This window comes from Leopardus geoffroyi, chromosome A2 (genome assembly GCF_018350155.1).
Source record: "Leopardus geoffroyi isolate Oge1 chromosome A2, O.geoffroyi_Oge1_pat1.0, whole genome shotgun sequence".
In the NCBI taxonomy this organism is placed as follows: domain Eukaryota; kingdom Metazoa; phylum Chordata; class Mammalia; order Carnivora; family Felidae; genus Leopardus; species Leopardus geoffroyi.
This window is the reverse complement of record NC_059331.1, coordinates 75,113,330-75,134,032: the sequence shown is the minus strand read 5'-3', so window position 1 is coordinate 75,134,032 and position 20,703 is coordinate 75,113,330. Positions and strand designations below refer to the sequence as shown.

The 20,703-nt window shown below is 42.4% G+C and overlaps 1 protein-coding gene across 4 annotated transcripts in view; it reads left to right on the top strand.

Moving 5' to 3' along the window:
* Positions 1-20,703, top strand: part of POU6F2 (POU class 6 homeobox 2) — a 495,064-nt gene that overhangs the window by 209,991 nt on the left and 264,370 nt on the right. For all 4 annotated transcript variants that reach the window (XM_045494367.1, XM_045494365.1, XM_045494366.1 and 1 more), the window contains exon 3: positions 20,257-20,348. In XM_045494367.1, the coding sequence (XP_045350323.1) occupies positions 20,257-20,348 (92 nt within the window). The remainder of the gene's footprint in view (positions 1-20,256; positions 20,349-20,703) is intronic.

Genomic DNA, 20,703 nt, shown 5'->3' with positions numbered 1-20,703 from the left:
CAGGTGCACAGCATAGTGATGGAGCTTACATGCATCATAAAATGATTACTACAATAAGTTTAGTTAACATCCATCATTTCATATGAAATGTAGTTTCTACCTTTTGTCTACCTTCGTTCAATCCCCCTCCTGCCACCCTCTGCTTCTGATAACTACAAATCTGATTGCTTTTCCTATGAGTTTGGGTTTGCTTGGACTTTTTTTCTTTCTTAGATTTTCCCATATAAGTGAGCTCATACAGTATATGTCTCTCTCTGCCTGACCATTTCACTTAATATAATGCCTTCAAGGTCCATCCGAGTTGTTGCAAATGCCTGGGAATCTGAAGTCTGGGGACCACAGATTCTGATCCAGTAGGCCCGCAGCGATCTGAGACCGTGCAGTCATTGCCTGCCTATAGACCACATTTGAGTTGTAGAGGCCTGGAGCAGATGAAAAACAATGTGTACAGAAAATATTAAGAATGGAAAATGCACATGGCCCCAGTTATAATCACTCCATGTCTACTGGCAAGTTCTCAGAGCTGGTGGGGAGAGGGGAGGATTCAGTTCTGTCCTGACACTGCCATTGACCACCTGCATGTCGTATCACTCGGGCCTGCCACTTAAGTGCATTGTATTTCATTTTCCCCGTCTTCCAAATGGGGATAATAATACTTGCTTTCCCTACTTCACAGGATTGTTGTAAGGGTCAAATGAGAAAATGTATGTGAAAGCTCTTTGAAAAATTAAAAGTGCTGCCCAATTGTAGAGAGATCAATAGTGGCAGAAGGAGGGGCTGGCTGAGTGATGTTTGGCTGGCAACGGAGAGCTCCCCAGAAGAGTAAATTCCGAGCTAGGGTTTGAAGGAGGCAGCAAGAGAGGCCGGTTCACTGTTTTTCCAATTGGGAAGTAACTGCGAATGCCGAAAACAGCACAAAGACAGAGGCAAATCCGTCCAATTGTGTGTATCCATGCATGCATGAGAACCACAAAAGCTAAGGGGCTTTCTCAGGGGAAGGTCCATCCTGAAGAATTAATGGGCTATTAGGTTTTTTAAAAATAGAGGACAAAAGCGTAAAAGAGAAGATAGAACACTGCATCTGAAATCTCCACTGAAACGTTTTGAGTTGATGCAAAGACAAAAGAGGAATTCTTTTACGAAGTATTTTCAATGTTGCTCATTTAGCAAACAGGCCCCACCATCTGCCAGGCACAATGTACAGAGGAAGCCTCCACGCACCTGCCCACTGGTCACTGGCTCCGCTGGGCCTTGATGCTACTAGGAATTAGTTTGTGTCTGCACCAAAGGCTTGATCCCAGAATTGCATGGGAAGCTCCGGCTTTACGTCTTTGCCATCTTGGTCACTTGCCTTCTACTTGTGTCAGGGCCAGCTCAGAAGGAACTGTGCTTAGTTTAAGACCCTCCTCTCATGGTCTTGAAATTCCTAACAATTTTGAACAAAGGACGCTGCACTGTCATTTTGCATTGGGCCCCTCCTCTTCTTACCAACTTCCCACTGCTGACCTTCCTGCCAACCTTTCCCGTTCGCCTTCTAGAACACCATTTTGTGATAAGTTGTCTCATTGATGGTTCTCAATTGACTACCCATCATCTGATGCATTTTAAATAACACAAATATTTAAGTTCCACCCTTACATATTAGACTAGAATTTCTGGAGCTGGGTCCTAGGCATGCACGGTGAAGGTATACATAGGATTCTAACGTGCATCCATTCCAGGGCTGAGAATAAGTGTTCTGTCTGCAGAAAGCATTCTCTACCTTCTGGCTTTAAAAGAAACTTGGCTGTTCACCATGGACGTGGCTTTATTTATTTATTTATTTATTTATTTATTTATTTATTTTGCAGTCCTTTCAAGTAGAGACTGCTCATTCTTGACCCCTCTATACACCCTGGCACCAGAAGGTCAGTGTCGTCTCATCCCCCAAATGTTGCAAATACACCATCACTTCTCTGTTGTTTCCCTTTGAGAACCTTGATCTTCTTTGATATTCCACAGACGTTTCTGTTACCAAAGGCCACCCCCACTCCACTGGTCATCATCTGCACTCTGCGGACATGCATTCTCATGCCTAACTCTGCCATCATCCGGCACTTTTCTGCTTTGAAAATCGTGGGCTGATCTTGACCTCGTTCTGTGTCCTCTCTCGGCCCTTGTTCCTACCATGCCTATTCTTTCACCCAAATAAGGCAATGCTCACAGTTTCTGGGGATTAGAAGGTGAACATATCTTTTGGGGGCCACCATTCAGTTCTCTACACCAACCGACGATTCTGCAGATTGGAAGCACACAAAATCAGCAGCTTCTTCAACCTGTCCTGTTACTTGTTCACAAAGAACTCATGTCCCCACTCCTTTCAGTGGCTATTCTGAACACCCCCAAACACCCCCTCACATCCAACCGTTCCTACCTCTCTCACAGCTGATGAGCTGAGTTTTCCTTCGCTTAGAAAATTGAAGTGATCAGGTCGCTTTTCCGCCAGCTTCTTCAAAACACACTCGTTCTCTTTCCTTCTGGTCCCAAGAGTGGTTTCCCCTTCCTCTCTTTCAAAGCCCACACCTCGCACGAGCTCTGAGTCCATCCCTCCCACTTCTTTGAAGACCTTATTCCATGAGGAATACCAACTTTCTCACTAATGTTTTTAACCTTTCCTTCTTAACTATTCCCTTCTACTCAAATTATAACAGTCTTTCGTCTCTACCATCTTTAAACAAACAAATACTTTACTTCATACTATCTTTTTTGCCTTTGAACCCAGAAGATTTCACACTTCTTAACTTCAATTTACAGTAAAAAAACAAAAAACCAAAAAAACACACATTTCATATTGGGACTCAATATACACATAAATATAACTGGAACAAAAATTTCTTGAAAGAATACTTGCCCTTAATATGTGCCAAACATTTAATTCTATCTTCTTCTACTCTATTCTTTCTTTCTTTCTTTCTTTAAATTCAAGTTAGTTAACACACAGTGTCCCCAGTGATTCATCTCTTACATATGACACCCAGTGCTCACCCCAACAAGTGCCCTCCTTCATGCCCATCACCCATTTAGCCCATCCCATCCCCCCACCTCCCTCCAGCAACCCTTAGTTTATTCTCTGTATTTAAGAGTCTTGGCTTCCCTCTCCTTTTTTATTTTTCCATCACTTCCCCTATGTTCATCTACTCTATTCTATTACATTCTTTACTGTTGTGTTTTTTTTAATGCTGGTTGCAACTCACTAAGTTTATTTCCTATCCCACTAAGGACTGTACCCCACATTTTGGAAATCACTGATCTAAACTCTCTGGCCTGTTTAAACACATACTCTTTACTTCACTTCCTGTGCATCTGTCCACTCACTGAAATGCATCCTCAGTCTCCATTATGACAATGAAAGTACTCGTGTTAGCATTTATTACTCTAGTATTTTAAGTAGGTAGTATGTGTTAGCACACCAACGTGTCTAATTGATATCTTTCTCTTCTCTTAGTCCCTCAAAGCATTTGGGGCGGATGCTCAATGGTACCATTCTCTGGCCAAGTCTTTCCCTCCTTGGCCGCTAGAGACCCTTGAACCCTGAGTTCTTATCTTAGGCACTGAGCGTTTCTCCTCGGTTAACTCCTGGGGTCCTCTTTCCTGCTGTGATCGTAAACTGTTGCTGCTTCCCAGAATTTCATCTTCAAGTCATTGCTCTTCTAACATACTTGTCCTGGGAGTTATCCACTCTGTGGTTTTACGCGGCACCTGTTTGTTGGTTGTTCTGAGTCTGGGTCTGCACTTAACCCCTCTTCCTTGAATATCTGGCACTATCAATATCTCCACGGGCACTTTGCACACATTATACCCAAACCTGAACTGTTTATTCTGGGGAAATCATGTTTTCTGTAACCTGGGTTGGCAACAATTGTTTTTCCTAACCAATAATTCCACTTTTTCGTAGGCCCAATGATACCAAGAGTTCTTGTAGACCACCTTCTCTTATAACACCCATTTGTCAAAGAGTAAATTTAAAAATGGGCATTACTATTCCTGATCCACAATGGTGAAGGCGATTCCTTATTGTTATATTACAGAATATGCTATCCAAATCTGAATTATGACGTCATGCTCCAAGCCAAAGTATGAGCATTACAATGTTCTTGATATAAAACCACTAAGAATCTAGTATTCCACCCAGCCTGATTAAGGACCATAAGTCCAGGATGACACCTGCATTCCTCATCAAGTTTTACAAATGCCAGGGGCCTCCTTTACCCAGAGTCCCAGGCCTGTTCTGATAGATAATAATGAGGGACAATTTCATGTATCTGTCTAGTCCATGGGAGAGGGCAAATTGGTCCATGCAAATGAGCCATTAAATCATGGACTTATTTGCACAGCAATAGACCATCATGAAGATTAGAGTGACCCCCATCCATTAATTTTTCTTTTTTTCTATTTTGGTTATCTTTCCCCACTCAGGTGCAGGAAATTTGGATCAATGCCAATTTGTTTAATTGGATTTTTAAAAGAAGCACAAAAAAATATCAAGCAGCCCTTTTAAGCTCAACAAGGGCCAAATCAATTAAGCGAATTACTTTAAAAAAATAAGCTACCAACTCCACATAACGTCTTCCCTACTTCAGAGATAGTGTACGCGAAGGTTTATGCAGGACACATTTTTCCAGCTGAATACCAACTTCTCAAAACTGGGGATTTATAAGGAAAATGCTGACAGGAACCTCAGCCATGGTTGCAAAAAGAGTGGAGCTCTAATACAGCAGGGCCGTAACGACAGCAGTCAGGGGACAATGCGATACCAGCCTGGACGCTTACCTATGGCTGTGACCTGATTCACTTGTGCCCTCAGTAGGGCACTCTTGTTCAAATTGTCTGCAGTCTTTCATCCCCTTAAATAAATACACATGTAAACTCGAAACCCTGCATGGGCAGAAGGTGGCATGGTTTTCTCTTTCCCTTTGTTTGCCACCTCCCCTCTTGCCTACCATTTCATAAGCAGGAACCCAGAGCTGTATTTTCTTCTGAGCGGTAATATGTAACCAGAACAAACAGAGGGCATAGGAAAGGTGGAGAAAAGTTAGATATATAAGCAAGAAAAAGTGAGCTATTGATTTTATTGACTGGTCTGTTAACTTCTGACATTGCAATAAAGTCTTATTTATTTGTATACAGAAGACTCAATTACATAGATACATATCATTTTAACAACTGGGTTATTTACAGGAGAATTGCTGCTTCATAAATAATATAGACCTGGGATTTCTCAAGCTGATGTTTAGCCATTGTTACCTAAGGAAGCGGCAATGGGCGTCCATATAACCTCCGTGCAGTCATTAGATCTGCATTCCCATAGGCTAGAGAGAAGAAAGGGTTGTGGGCAGAGGAGCAAGAATGAACTAAGGATAGGCATTTTGGTCCAGCTAAAATATACAGTAAATAATCTTGGGGTGAACAGATCCCACGTCAAGCCGCTGAATTCTTATTCCTTTTGCCAGCACAGGGAAGCTGTCACTGGAGATTTTTGGCTTAAAGGATCCACGTCTTGCAACTTCCTTTTCAATCGTATGAGCCATTACAATTATATTCCAGGCTTTATATATTATTTTTTTCTTCCAGCCTTTATATTGTTAAACATGAAGGGTCTGTCTCAAAGGAAGTTTTATAGGAATAGGATCAAGTATTCCCAAACATCTTCTCTTAACAGGGAAACTAGTGGAGATAGAGACATCCTGGGGAGGCCCCTTGTTGCCTAGAGTTTCCCCAGGGTTCCCCAGAGTCCCGTTCAGGGAGGTCTCCTGAAATAATTCTTTGTTTAACCGTTCACCAAATGCACAGCAGGCCAGGGGATCATGCTTGGTGACCATTCTGTAAATACTTGTTGGGAATGAGTGAACTAATTAAATAATGAAGAGAAGCGGGACAACACAGTATTATTTTTATGTGTCCCCAGCATCTTGCAAAATGCCCTCCACCTGGCAAGAATGTAATATCGTGAACAGTGAATTATCAAAGAGTTGTTTGGCATCACCATTTTCAGATGAGGTGGCTAGAGTTCACAGTCTTGACCTCAGAGGCTCCCAAGGGTAGCTCCCCTGCAGGACAAGAACCAGAGAGCAAGTACAGGGAAAGGGCAGCTGCAAGAAAATGCAAACGTATCTTGGCTATTGTGAATGATACCGCAATAAACATAGGACAGAATCTCGTTGAGATCCTGATTTCAATTCTGTTCCATAGATACCCAGGATTGAGATCATTGGATCCTATGGCATTGTATTCTTAATTTTAGGGGGAGGAATTCTTTATTGTTTTCCCAGAAGCTGTACCATTTTACATTCATACCAACAGTGCACAGGGGTTCCAGTTTCTCCACATCCTCCCCAACATTTGTTACCTTTTTTTTTTTTTTTTGATAATAGCTGTCCTAACAGGAAGATGATATCTTATTGTCTACACTAGCCAAGATGTGGAAACAACTGAAATGTCTAGCTGTGAATAAATGAATAAAGAAAATGTGATGTATACATAAAATGGAATACTATGTAACCTTACAAAAGAAGGAGGGGCACTTGGGTGGCTCAGTCAGTTAAGCGTCCAACTTTGGCTCAGGTCATGATGTCACAGCCCTGAGTTAGAGCCCCATATTGGGCTCTGTGCTGACAGCTCAGAGCCTGGAGCCTGCTTTGGATTCTGTATTTCCCTTTCTCTCTGCCCCTTCTCTGCTCATGCTCTGTCTCTCTCTCTCTCTCTCTCTTTAAATAAAAATTTTTTAAAAACTTTAAAAAAAGAGAGAAGGAAATCCTGCCATATGCAACATGGATGAACCTGAAGGATGATATGCTAAGTGAAATAAACTAGTCACAGAATGACAAACACTGCACAATTCCACTTATATGAAGTATAATATTATATGATTAGTCAACCTCATAAAAACAGACTGCAGAATGGTGGTTGCCAGGAGTTGGGGGGAGGGGGAGAGGGGAGTTGCTGTTTGATGGGTATCATGTTCTAGTAACACAAGATAAATAAATTCTGTAAGTACAACATTGTGCCTATAGTTAACAATACTATATTGTGCCCTTAAAAATTTGTTGAGAGTGTGGATCTCATGTTAAGTGTTCTTACCACCGTAATAAAATAATAAAATAAAACAAAGTAGATGGGGCTCCTGGGTGGCTCAGTTGGTCAAGCGTTTGACTCTTGATTTCATCCCAGGTCATGATCTCTCGGTGGTGAGCTGGAGCCCCACATCTGGCTCTGTGCTGGGGATAGAGCCTGCTTGGGATTCTCTCTCCGTCTCTCTCTCTTTGTCTCTCTCTCTGTGTCTCTCTCTCCTTCTGCCCCTCCCCCCACTCTTTCTCAAAGGAAGTTTTATAGGAATAGGATGAAGTATTGATCTCTCTCTCAAAAAATTAAATAAACAAACAAACAATCTTAAAATAAGATAAAAAATACAAACAGAATCAGGCTGGACTCTAAGCAATCATTTGCCACTTGCTTACTCACGAGGGCTGTCATCACCTCCCTTGTGGCTTGCCCTACCTGGTCCTTATGTATTTATTTGGTCTTTATTTTTGGAGTCCCCTTGTACACACCTCTGTGCTTATGCTCTACTTAGAAGCCAAGATGTACTTAGAATCGCATTCAGACACTACCCCAGCCTGTGTATAGATTCTTAGGCACAAGTGAGCCATTTTTGGCCAAAGCCAAAACACAGACACACTGCCCTGAAAATCATACCTCCAGCTCCCCCATATTTTATTTTATTTATTTTTTAAGTAGGCTCCACACCCAGGGCGGGGCCCAATGTGGGGCCCAAACTCACATCCCTGAGATCAAGAGCTAGACTGATATCAAGAGTCAGGTGCTTAACCAGCTGAGCCACCATGGCACCCCACTTCTCCAATATTTTAATGTGATACCTTAAAAGGAAGATTTCGGAATAAAAATTGGGATGTGCATTATAATCAGTGGCAGGCATGTCATGGTTTACTCTGGAGCTTTTTTCTTTCTTAGTGAAACAGAAAACATTCATTAGATGTACATCAATGGAATCCTAGATTTGATGAAATCCCGCACATATTTTTAAATGGTTGCACACGCCTTCTTCCACTATTGCACCTTTCACTACTGTAGTTAGTAGTTTGCTCTGTTTCTTGTTTTAATCCTGATCTCCCCATTCTCAAGTCAAATGTAAACTCAACAAGTAAATCTTAAAAGTATTTGGACTTAAAACCTTACAGTTATCATCTCAGTGCAAGTCAAGTTTGGAAGGCACAGTTTTACATTATGAGCTCTGACACGGATCCAAAAAGAAGTTAATATAACAAATAGAAATTGCTGCGCATTTGATGCTGTCATGTAACAGAGTCTAAATAATGATAAAAAACAGTATGAACAAGTTCTGTGAAGCTTTTGTTCTATTTGACTTTAAGTGGAACACAATCTTCAGAACAAGAGGACAACGAAATAATGCTTTGCTAAAAGGATAAAAGAATATGACCTAAGTCTATTAGTGATATAACACTCTATGAATGCACTCAAGTTAATGGCATCTTTTAGCAATAGTACTTTTTCAATTACAGTAATGCTAAGAGATAAATAGACTAAGTGAGAGAAAAATGGTCATGGACCCATGAATTGGACTAGATGTTTGGCTGTTTGGTTTTTTACAACCAACTGTCAGGGGAAAAAAAAATCTAACCGACAATCTATTGATGGGGCATTCATTTGCATTTTTATATTCTGGATCTGCTTAATCTCATTACAGCTGTGATCTTTTGTTACCCAATCTCTGAAGAAGGTTTGGTAGCGTCTGGTAACTTGTGTGTAATGAGCTAGACAGCATCCTTCTCTTCCCAGCACAGAGGCTCTGTTACCATAAGGGGTTGCTAACTAGGGGTGACGCTACAATTATGCGTGAGGCAGTTCCTCAGGGGTATTTCCTTCCTGTCCTTTGCTGAGGTCTAAATGACCCCACTTCCCACCAATCTTGAGTTGCACGCAAGAGCGATCGCAAATGCCACCCTTTCCAAGTATCTGCAGAAACACAGTTTTATTTCAGCTTTAAGAGATTTAAAATTTTTATTCCCCTTTTTTAAAGTGGCACTCTGGCTACTTTTGCAAAGGATGTGGTATTCTGAGAGTAAATAACTGAAATGGATCGTCCAGACTCTTATCTTCATGGATCCTCACAAATGGAAAAGCGAAGATGCGGATATAGACGGAGGAAGTGTCAGGAAAATTGCCATAAATCACAGAGCTAGAATGTGGGGCTACATTTGGCATCAGTTTTGTTGTGTTTTAAACAGGATAAATATGCTTCCCTTTAAGAATGTAGGACCTGCTCTTCCTGCTGTGAACCTCTTTTCGCCAGAAGTCCTCCCACTGGGTTGCAGGATGGTGGGGGGTGGGGTTGTGGAGGGTTGTTACTGTGATGGAGCGTTCCTCTTGAATGTGTTCTTTTCCTGCCCCGACTTCCGTGAGCAAGGATATAATAGTCTACTGCAAGTGTCTGATGGAAATTAAGCATCTTCTGGTATATTTGTGCTTGAATGCCACCCAAGTAAAGTAAGGGAGGAAGGAAGGAAGGAAGGAAGGAAGGAAGGAAGGAAGGAAAGAAGGAAGGAAGGAAAGAAGGAAGGGAGGGGAGGAGGGAAGGGGAAAGGAAACAAGGAAGGGATGAGGGGAGGAGAGAGGAAGGGAAGGAGAAAAGAAGGAAGCAGGGAGGAAGGGAAGGAAGGACTTACAAACACAAAGCCAGTACTTCTCACACTTTACTGTGGGTGTAAATCACCTGGGGATTTTGTTACAACACGCAGGTTCCGGTTCAGTGGATCTCAGACCTGGATGCGCTGGGACCTGTGCGCCTTTCTAACAAGGTGCCTGGTGATGCCAAAGCTGCCGGTCCAGAGATCATGCCTTCAGCATGTAGACCCTAAACTAAGAATGCAGCTGTCCTGTAGCTCATGATGAACATTATTTTAAAGAATATGGGGGTGCTTACTTCTTAGGAATTTGTCAGAGTCTGGGGGAAAATGAGGCACAGAAAAAGCTCATGTCTGGTGGGATCCACCCTTCACCTTCCTCTCATCCTGTGCCATTTCCATGCCTCCGTCACCCACTTTCCCAGATCTGGAACCTAGAGGTCTCCGGAGCCAAGTTCCACTAGGAAAATACCTGAAAAACATGGTTTCTGTCACGGCATTGGGGATTTATTATGTTCTATCTCCCTAAAACACTTGGCATTTGACATATAAGGTAGTGTAGCCTTGGAGTCTAACAGAACTGGGTTCAAATCCTGATGCTATCCCTCACTAACTGCGTGACCATAAGCGAGTTATTTAACCTGCCTAAACCTTAGTTTACACATCTGTAAAATGGGAATGATAATACTACTAATATAGGGGTAACTATAGAGATTAAATGAGAAAATGTATCTAAATTACAGAGCACAGTGGCTGGCCCACAGTAAGTATTCAGTTAACGGTAGGTATTATGAGATATTTGAGTGGTAGATAGTCTAGCTGATCAAGACAAGGGCCTTCTATTGATCAGATGACCTGGGATATGGTTGCCTCTCTGTCACTTACTTGTTACATGAGTAATAGTGAGTTAATCTCTATAAAGTTTAGTTTCCTGTATAAATGGACACAATAATCATAAGCTTAACTTATAGGGTTATTGTAAGGGCTGATTAAACAATATATATTAAGAAATTAATGCATTACTTAGCACATAGAACTTTATAGATATAAAGAAAATTATATTGGTGTCTCTAGAAAAAAGAATTGAGGGAAAAGAGGAATTAGTTATTCCAAGAAGAAAAATTTTCAGAGTGTTTGTCAGACATAGTCTGTTTCTGGAGGAGCGTAGGCAGAGGCATCCTGATCCTCAAACGCTACCATGTCAATGAGAAACTCCCCAATGCTCTGTGACCGACTAGTGTCCCCTAATGCTAAACAGACACTTCACAGATAATGGGGGAAAAAACGCAACGCAGTGAATTTTTCATTAAACTAAATTTTTTCTATTTAAAAGATTGTCTTTTAAATGTAAACACACCCTTCAGGGTGAGAGAAGGGCATTCAAATGCCTTCGTTATCTGATAATGACAGCTCATGGCAGTTCTGAAAGGTATTTTTGCTTGGCAAAATGAAATGTTGAGATCTTTCTGTTCACACAATTATTAACGTGCTCCTTCAATTTGACTGCTGTGTGAAATCTCAGAGTCTGCGTAAGTCAGTGGTTGGTGACTTACCACCTGATCTTTGCCATCACAAATGCGACCACTGCAGATGGACAACCACAAGTTTCTGCACTGGGCGTCTCCGAGATCTTGTAGCATTCATGTTTTGTCAGAAGCGACTGTACCCAGAGGCGATCATTTCCACTCGAAATAATGGTTTATTCTGTTGTAGCTCATGGTGAAATCATATTCAGAACATTAGATCAGCAGCCTCCTTGCCGCTGAAGGGTTGTGCCGAGTTCAGGCCTCTGGAAGGCATCTAGGGTCTCAGAGGAGGAGTGGGGGATGATCTACCCTTGTGGTATCCATGAAACTTCAGTCTGGAGCCAGGATGTTGGGCCTATGTGATCATGACACAGCAATTTCTGTCTCTTTTAATTTTTTTTAACGTTTTATTCATTTTTTGAGATAGAGAGAGACAGTGTGTGAGCAGGGGAGGGGCAGAGAGAGGGGGAGACACAGAATCCAAAGCAGGCTCCAGGCTCTGAGCTGTCAGCACAGGGCCTGACACGGGGCTCAAACCCACGAACCGTGAGATCATGACCTGAGCCGAAGTCGGTTGCCTAACCGACTGAGCCACCCAGGTACCCCGTGACACAGCAATTTCTATTTGCCGCCCCCCTTTCCCTTCAGGCTTGGGTTTCCAGGTATCTATGTGGGGCTGCTCAGCTAAGAGCCTCAATACACTGACACAGTCTAAGATCTCCTGATAAGACTTTTGGTGGGGCAGCCCCACAGGCCTGTAAGGCCTGTAAGGCCACAGAGAAGCTTTGCAGGTATTAGAAAACAAACCCACATATTGCTAGAAAAGGCTGGAGGATGAGATATTGCAACAAGAACTACACCGGCCTCTACCCCACACCACCTGAATGGCACAGCACTACAGCACAGGTGATAGGTGAGAAAAAGTACACTAGCTTCCCCCTTTTCGCCTCTTCCCACTCCAGAACACACATGAACACACATGGGCATGTGCATGTACACACACACACACACACACACACACACACACATTTTCACCTAAGCTTGTACCAAAAATTTGAGGCACAGTATTTAACAGCTTTGACCATTTTTTCAAGCACATTTATGGTCAGTTCTTAGACATTCTTGCATATTGTACCCTGGGTAGCTAATGTGGGAGAACTTTAACACGAGGCCCATCACATTGCCCTGGAGTATTTAGATCATGTCCCCTTGTTGTCAAGCTTGATGATGGTCCAGTGGCCAGTCAGAAAGGAAAGGCTGTGGTTTTTGTTCGTGAAAGCACAACACTGTTAGAAAGCTAGGTCTACAGCTGAGGAAAGACACAGAACATCTTTTTTCTTAAGTTTATTTATTTATTTTGAGAGAGAGAGAGAGAGAGAGAGAGAGTGCACTTGAGCAAGGGAGGGGCAGACAGAGAGGGAGAGAGAGAATCCCAAATAGGATCCACGCCCAGTACAGAGACCGACATGGGGCTTGAACTCACAAACCATGAGATCGTGACCTGAGCCAAAATCAAGAGTCAAGACACTTAACCCAGGTGCCCTGACATGTGACATCTTCTATATGATTTCCCTTTGGGATTCATACCCTGACTTTCCATTTTAAGCATAGGTAACTAGGAAGTCATAGAAAACAAAACAATGCTTCATCTTAATTTTCTATCAAATAGTATATTTATGTGGTGATTGGTAGTGATGTACAGCAGATGAATGGATGATTTGTAAGTTCAATTTCCTGTTGGGGAAAGAGACCGTATCTAAATTCCTCTGTAGACACAAATGCTATTTTCAGAATTTGTATTGATTTGGAAAAAAATGGCTCCCCATTGTAGGTTTAGGTGCCACTTTCAAACTTTGGGGACCCTTTATAAGGAAGTCCCTTGATAGAAAACCAGCAAGCCAAAATTGTGTGGAAACTGAGTCAGTGGCAGCTGACAGTGAGCCAAGGGCAGGGAGCGCTTCATGGGCCTGGTATCTTCTGTAGGCACACAGGGCTCCGAACCCAGCAGAGTCCCGAATGTGCATATTAGCGCTCCAAGGTCACTGTCTTCCAATTCTTAATAATTTATCTTTGAAATTGTGTCTTGTAAGCAAAGTCCGATGGGACAACAAAAGCATGTGGGTGGGGGTTTGAGCCTCTGGAGGTCCAGCTGCTATCTCCTCACTTCCTCAGGACCTGTTCCATGCTACTGGTGCCCCAGGACCCCTGGAAGCCTGACTATGGCTGTCACTTTCTCCTTTATGCCTTTCTTGGAAGCCTGGGTCAGGTGTAGCAAGGGTCACGTGCTCAGTGTAGGACTGACCAGAGGCTTCAGACTACCCCTGATCGAGGTGTTTAGCTCATGCCAGCAAGGAGGTTGCAATCCCTTGGGTCCACCCATATGCCATGGATTGAAACACCAACATGCATGGATATTTTCATACCCACACATATATACATACAGGCTAAAGAGCCAGCCTCCTAGAGATGCAAAGGTGAGTTAGAAAAAGTCTTCTCCCTGGAAGAACTGCTCTTCTTGTGGAACCCGTACCCCAAAGTTCTCTGTATGCCAGTAGTAAGTCATGGAATTTTGCTTAGGTGTGTTTGATGACTCTCTCTCTCTCTTTTTTCCTCTCTTTTCTGGGAGGAAGCATTTATAGAAGTTGAGAACTTTACTGGCCTGGATATCACAGGAGTTCAGCTTTGCTTTTATTAGATGGATAAGAAAACAAATGATAAACAATTGTTGGGAAAAGATGGGAGGGAGATTTAGTAAATTCCAAGAGAGGAAGAAAACATGTCTTTGAACGATTCTACAGCATGGATAGACTAAGTCTACGTGCAGAACGGAAACAATTTTTCAATACTTTTGGTAGATATTACAAAAACATCTTCAAGATAATCAAGTCCAAATAAGGGATTTATAGGATTTCTCGTTATGCTTTATCAAGATATCTCAAATCTCCCTTTGACTTCCCATGCACATGTGCAATTTTTAAATAAATATCAGCATTGAGGACCACTGAGCACCTACACCCCTCCCTCAAAGAAAACTGGATTTCCCTTCACTGAAGGCCTGGGAAGTCACCTACTAGAAAAGTAAAGAAATTCACTTTTCTCATGAATGTCATCAGACCTTCTCTGTTCTCCAGGCCTCAATGAGTAGAGTTGTAAGTACTTATCAACAGGACCCGGAAAAACATAAAAACCCTTATGTGAACGAATGAACAGTTACTTTTCAAGTGTGTCTTATTACTTTAGAGTCTCCAGTTTCACCAAGGGTCTGGCTAGGGGTCTGTACATAAGTATGTGTGTGGCCAGTATCCTAAAGAAATCCTGACTGGCCACCACAGTGGCAAACAGTGGCAGTGGCTCTAAAAAAGATTTTTATAGACATCTCCACTCCTTCCTTGGCATTTGGTGATCTTGAAGAAATTGAAAGAAAGGGAAGTTTCATTTAGAGAAACCTCTGCCCTGCTTAGTTGGGTTCACATGCTCAACATGAAATAATAATGCATTCAACAATCCATCTTATAATAAGCAACCTTTGCATCACCTCACTTGCTGGTGAAAACTGCAAACAGTGGTTAAGGGAGGTCTGAACACCAGAAAAAGCTGAGAGATCCCTGTGACCTTCATGCAATTATGTCTATGCTAATGCATAGAGGACAGAAGCCCAAACCCTTTCTCTGAAGAAACCCATTTGTTAAAAATGCATTGGTCGCTAACAAGAGAATCTTATGCCCTGAACATGAGAAGAAGGCCCACCAGGTGGGAGAAAGTGGAAATGGTTTATTCTGGATGAACAATTTGTATTTGCAGTTCTAGTTCCTTCTCAGTCCATCCTGACCTTGTATCCTCTTTGCAAAGCGTATGGGGTAAGGCTCCAGAAAAGACCACACCCTCTCAGGATTAAAGGTGGTTTTTTGTTTCTTAAAATTACATATTTGCAAAAGCCAATTCCCAAAAGGGCTGGGGGGCTGGGAGCATTTAATACACCAGTGGAATGTCCCCCTTTTTACTTACAGAGTAACTGAGAGGTGCCAAGCCTTGGCTTGCCTTATTTAATGAAAATGCATCGTACCCAAAAAAGAAAAAGAAGGAAAAGGAGGAGGAGGAGGAGAAGAGGAAGAGGAAGAGGAAGAGGAAAAGGAGGAGGAGGAGGAGGAGGAAGGGGAGGAGGGGGAGGAAGGGGAGTAGGGAAGAGGAAGAGAATTTGCAAAAGAAAACTAACCTGCTATGAGGAACACAGTGCCGGTCATTCAGGAGCTCACAGCTTGAGCTGGGTGGGAGCGTGGAGCTTGCAAGGCTGTCCCCTAAGGAAGGGGCCAAAGGGAGGAGACCAGGATCTGGGTGTCCCCCTCTCAGTTCTGTGGACAGTCTGGTCCCTCCAGAGCAGAGAGATCTGCAGACAGCCTTGCAGATTTCAGATGTGAGATTGACACCCGGAAGATGGTGTTGAATGAACCAGTGCTCTGGCAAGCAAACATCTTAACAGTTAAAAATAAGTTTTATCTTAGCATAACTCCTAATCAGTCTTTCAATGTCTTCACCATTTATGGCCTTTCCTTTCCATAGCAGACTTATGCTAGGGATCCCTGTATATACAGAGAACTGACTCCTATTGTATAGCTATTTAGAATTTTATATTATGATCCCTTTAAAATCCGTTTTTACACTCCTTGGACTACCTGTGAACAAATCATAATTACAAAATAGATGTATCTGAGATGATTCTTCCCCTTGCTAAGCTAGAAGCCAACCAGGATAAGATGGAAGAATCTTCCAGGTGAAGACACTTGGCAGGCAAGGAGGAAATGCCAGCTGATGCTACTCTGCTATTCACAGAACTAATCATGTATGGTTACTCAGTGGAAGGAGATTCAGATTTGCGTGGGCAGCATGGACAGCACTGTTGTCCCACCCCCCACCCCGTGGTCCTCAATCACTGGTGGGTTTTATAAAACGCACATGGGGGCCACCGCCACCCCTGGGCTATTTCATCCATCGCCTCATGAGCAATGTGCACCCCTGTGTCCAAGAAATTCCACGAACCCAAGATTCTCAGCCTGGGCAGGAACTACTGGTCTAAGCCCTGGTCTGAGAATTTGAAAGCTGTTTGCCAGTATTGTTTTGCCATATTTTCTGATCACGTTATCATGGACTGAAGGACGTGTTATATGTAAACGTCTAGCTTCGTAGGCTCTTAAAGTTCAGTAGCAAACATTCACCAAATGGTACGGAGTACACAGTTAGGGTAGCATGGGGGAGAATGTGGATTGCCCATATAGGGACTGGAGTAGGTATTGAGTTGACTTGGGGCAGGTGAATGTTATGGGCAAATTGAATAATATTAAATACATTAAATTACAAATTGAAGCTTATTAAATAATAGTAGTCAACAGAATTAGCACGTATGTGACAAACATGCACTGTTCCAAGAAATTCACAAATACATGTGCTCATTTAGTCCTTACAACAGCAACCCTATGAGGGAGGCCCTGTTATTATTTTGAACTTTTACAGGAGATAGCTGATGCATAAAAAAGTTGGAAAACAAGTCTAAGTTCACATACCTGGTTAAGTGGCAGAGGTAAACCCAGGCAGAGTTTAAAATTTAAAAGAGCCCTTGCTTGAAACCTGTACACCAAACTGCTTTTTCTTTTTAAAATTATATTTATTATTTTATTTTAGAGAGAGAAAGTGGGGGAGAGGGGCAGAGCGGGGGAGACAGAGAGACTCTTAAGCAGGCTCCATGCTCAGCATGGCGCCCAACACAGGACTTGATCCCACGACCATGGGATCACGACCTGAGCTGAAATTAAGAGTCGGACACTCAACCAGCTGAACCACCCAGGCACCCTACACCAAACAGCTTTTTGTATCTAAATTGGAATTGAGATGGACTTTGCCAATAAGCTAATAATTTAAAGATATTTCCAAGGTTTATACTAACCACTAGTAAACAGTCAGGTGGATGCCAATGCCTATCTTATAGGAATTCTACCACCCCCAAATTAAAAGCCAAATCTCTCTTTCCACTGATTGCATTCAATCGATGCAAATGACATGCCTGCATCAGGGCCTGGGTGTGCAGTGGTGAGTCTGCTCTGTTGAAGCTCACAGTCACTGCCTGAAAAGTGCAGGCTACTAAATTCAGAACAGGTCACAGAGAGCTTTCTGGATATCCTTGATCTCCAAGAGAGGTAGCATGTTTCCTAGGATCCTGATCGGAGGAAACTGCCCAGCCCGTTTAAGTTCATGTTTTCACGTCCCTGGCCGTGGAAATAGGTGACCTCAAATCTCTGCTAACGCGTGGCTAAGTGCTGCTTCAAATCTCTTAGAAACCCTTCGCCAGTGTCATCTATTCATTCTGACTGCTGGATTCCCCCCTCTGGCTCCGATAAGGCCCCCAATTTGGGAACTGCCTTCCGACCAGACAGATGAGTTTATGGTCCTACAAGGTTAAGCATGATACATGTGTTTCGGGAAAATGGAGATGCGCATTAAGAAGAAACATTACTTTCTGATCCAAGCAGGAGAGCATACATAATCTCCTCTAAAGCCTGTGAAAGACTTCATTTTACACATGAAATTGTGTGGAATTGCCCTGTACTGCGCTGAACATGGTTTCTGAGAATAACCAGCCTCAAAACAAGCTGCCGTGTGCTGGTGAGGGCCTCCCGCAACAAAGAATAAAATGTAAGCAAATGTAATCGGTGTAAAGTTACGGGCAGCAAGCACACTGTGTTGATGACACAATGCCTGGATGGGCCAGATCCTAAACCTTACGACGGCATATCATTACGAACAGTGTCCAAAAGTGAGCCTGGTTCGCGTGAAAGAAATTTGAGGCAGGAGGGCCTGACACAGCATAGAAAAAAAAATTTTTTTTTTAATTAAGACATACACACGTTTTTATTGTGGGAAAGGGGGCTTTCTCCTTTCCTTTGTTTTGTAAAACTCTCCTTTCTCCGTCTGGCGTAAAAATCCATGCCCGGTGAGTATGAGGAAAGCACCCCAAATTTTAAAGTGTCTTCAAAAACTACACCAAAGTGGATTTTTAGCTGTTTGAGAACATACCTAAGTGACCAAACACCACACTTAGGGAGCTGGGTTTGCTCAATAAAAGTCCATAAAGCTCTACTGAGAATTTTAAGGTGAAATTGGACTTAGTTCTACAAGAACAGAACATATGGGATTCACCCCGCATAGTGCACAGTTTAAAGTGCCCTGCTACTGAAGCATAATGAGTAAATCGCATATAAAAAATTTAGAAGAAAGGTCTCCTGCACATTATGAGGAAATTGTTGGCATCTTATGATGGGTCATCTTACCCTTGTTATTAAATGACAGCGATCATTAAAATGCCAAACATATTTTGACAGAATTCACTTTATAAAATGTCAGCAAGTCTGTGTTTTTATTAGTTTGTTCCAAATCAATTTAGGAATTTCAATAGAACGCTTGTACGTATTCCCCAAGCAATGTCCATTCCTGACTTTCTGCACAAAAAAAAATATTACAAATTAATCAGATTTTCAGAGTTCTGCATAATGGCTTTGCACATTTATTGCTTAATCCTATTATAAAATGTGGTTATGATTGACACCTCACAGTGGAGATAGAAGTCAATTGAATAATATGTAGCAGTCAATTTTATTTGTAGCTTAATGTGCTGGAGTATTTTTTTCCCACATTTCCATTATTTATAAGTCTGTCCCTTTGGAGAATATATAGAAGAATTTGTTTTAAATGAGCCAATAATACCTTCTTTAAAATTTATAAGCGTGACAGAATCATCTTTTTTTCTTGGTCGTCCACGGCCTGCCAGTAAACAGGGTTTGAATTGTCTTTTCCAATTGCTATTCATAGGACAAACATCAGGAAAGAGGATCTCGTTAAGGGTGGCTTGGAATTGGATTTCAACCACCAAGAAAACAAAAGTTACCAAGTAAAACCCTTCAAAAATTGCTGCTAGCTTTATTTATTTATTTTTTGTTTTGTTTTGCTTACTTATTCACCTATTTATTGTTACTGCCACTGCGCTCCTGCTCCGGTCTGTCCTGAAACAACGGCCAGAAGCACAGACAGAGATGTTGTACTGTTTAAGAAGGTCTGGGGGCGCCTGGGTGGCTCAGTCAGTTAAGCGTCGACTTGAGCTCAGGTCATGATCTCACAGTTCATGAGTTTGAGCCCCATGTCCAGCTCTGTGCTGACAGCTCAGAGCCTGGAGCCTGCTTCGGATTCTGTGTCTCCCTCTCTCTCTGCCCCTCCCCTGCTCGCACTCTGTCTCTTTCTCTCTCAAAAATAAACATTTAAAAACAATTAAAAAAAAAACAAAACAAGGTTTGAAAGACTTGCTCTTTTGGTGGCATTTCATTTTTCATGCTTTGGAGTCCAACAGGATTCCAAGCAAAGGAAGTGAGTTGTGTCCTGTGCTTAGCATAGCGGGGGGTCCCTGGAGTTAGCGAGGAATTCATGCTGTTTCAATTAGCATCCAGAAAACTTGCTTCAGGAGACCCACATGCTCTTCAGGGTATCACCTAAGGTGATTGCAAAAGTCTGTCTTTAGGAAAACACATTCCTGAGATTTGGTGTCTGAAATGTGCCTGGAGAAAAGGCTTAAGGGTATGAAGCCATATTAGGGGATAATATAAATGTACTTGGTCATGTCTGGGATCACGCTTTCTCTGGCTTTGGGAAATTAGATTAGCTGTTGCCCGCCTGTGCATAAAGGAGGCAGTCTCCCACCCATGCAACGCATTGGCATCCCCCATGCAAAATGATGGCTCACGCAAGCCTGTTAGTGCGGCTGATGATGGTGTCGCGTTCCCCCCATCACAGCCTTCTCCCTCCCGGAATGACTGGCCATCCTGAATATCCGTTAGCATAATTTATGCAGTTGACAAGTGATTCGAGCACTGGAGCTATTGATAAACCACTCTGGCATGTCTGTACCTTAATGTTATGTGACATCACAGGAAAACGGGGTCATGTGCATTCCCGGGCTGGATCTTATATTAAGGGAGTGCTTCTGTTTTGAATTCCAGGGGCCAGAGGAAACCCAGCACTATCAGACCCAGGCACTCCTGACCAACACCAAGGCAGTCAGACCCACCTCCCTTTCCCGGTTGGGCCACAGGTCAGTATCTCTCAACTACTTTCCATTAGGGCTGCGTTTAGGGTGGTTCAACCATATAAATAACCAAATAAATAATAATGAGTTAAATCCAATCAACTCCAACAGAGCACACATGGCGATAAATTTTCGTATGGGAAACTGTGTGACTACATTATTTATTAAATACCATCAAGAAAAAAACTGTTCACAGAACTCTCTTTTTAAAGGAAATATTGGTTTTAATCATTTGGAATATTTTTTTTCCCTTGAAATCCACTTCAACCGTGTTGGTTACTATGCAGCCTTCTAGAAAGTAAAACTTTAATGACTGGAGTGTGAAGAAAATTAAGTTATTTCAACCTTACGATAGCCATTT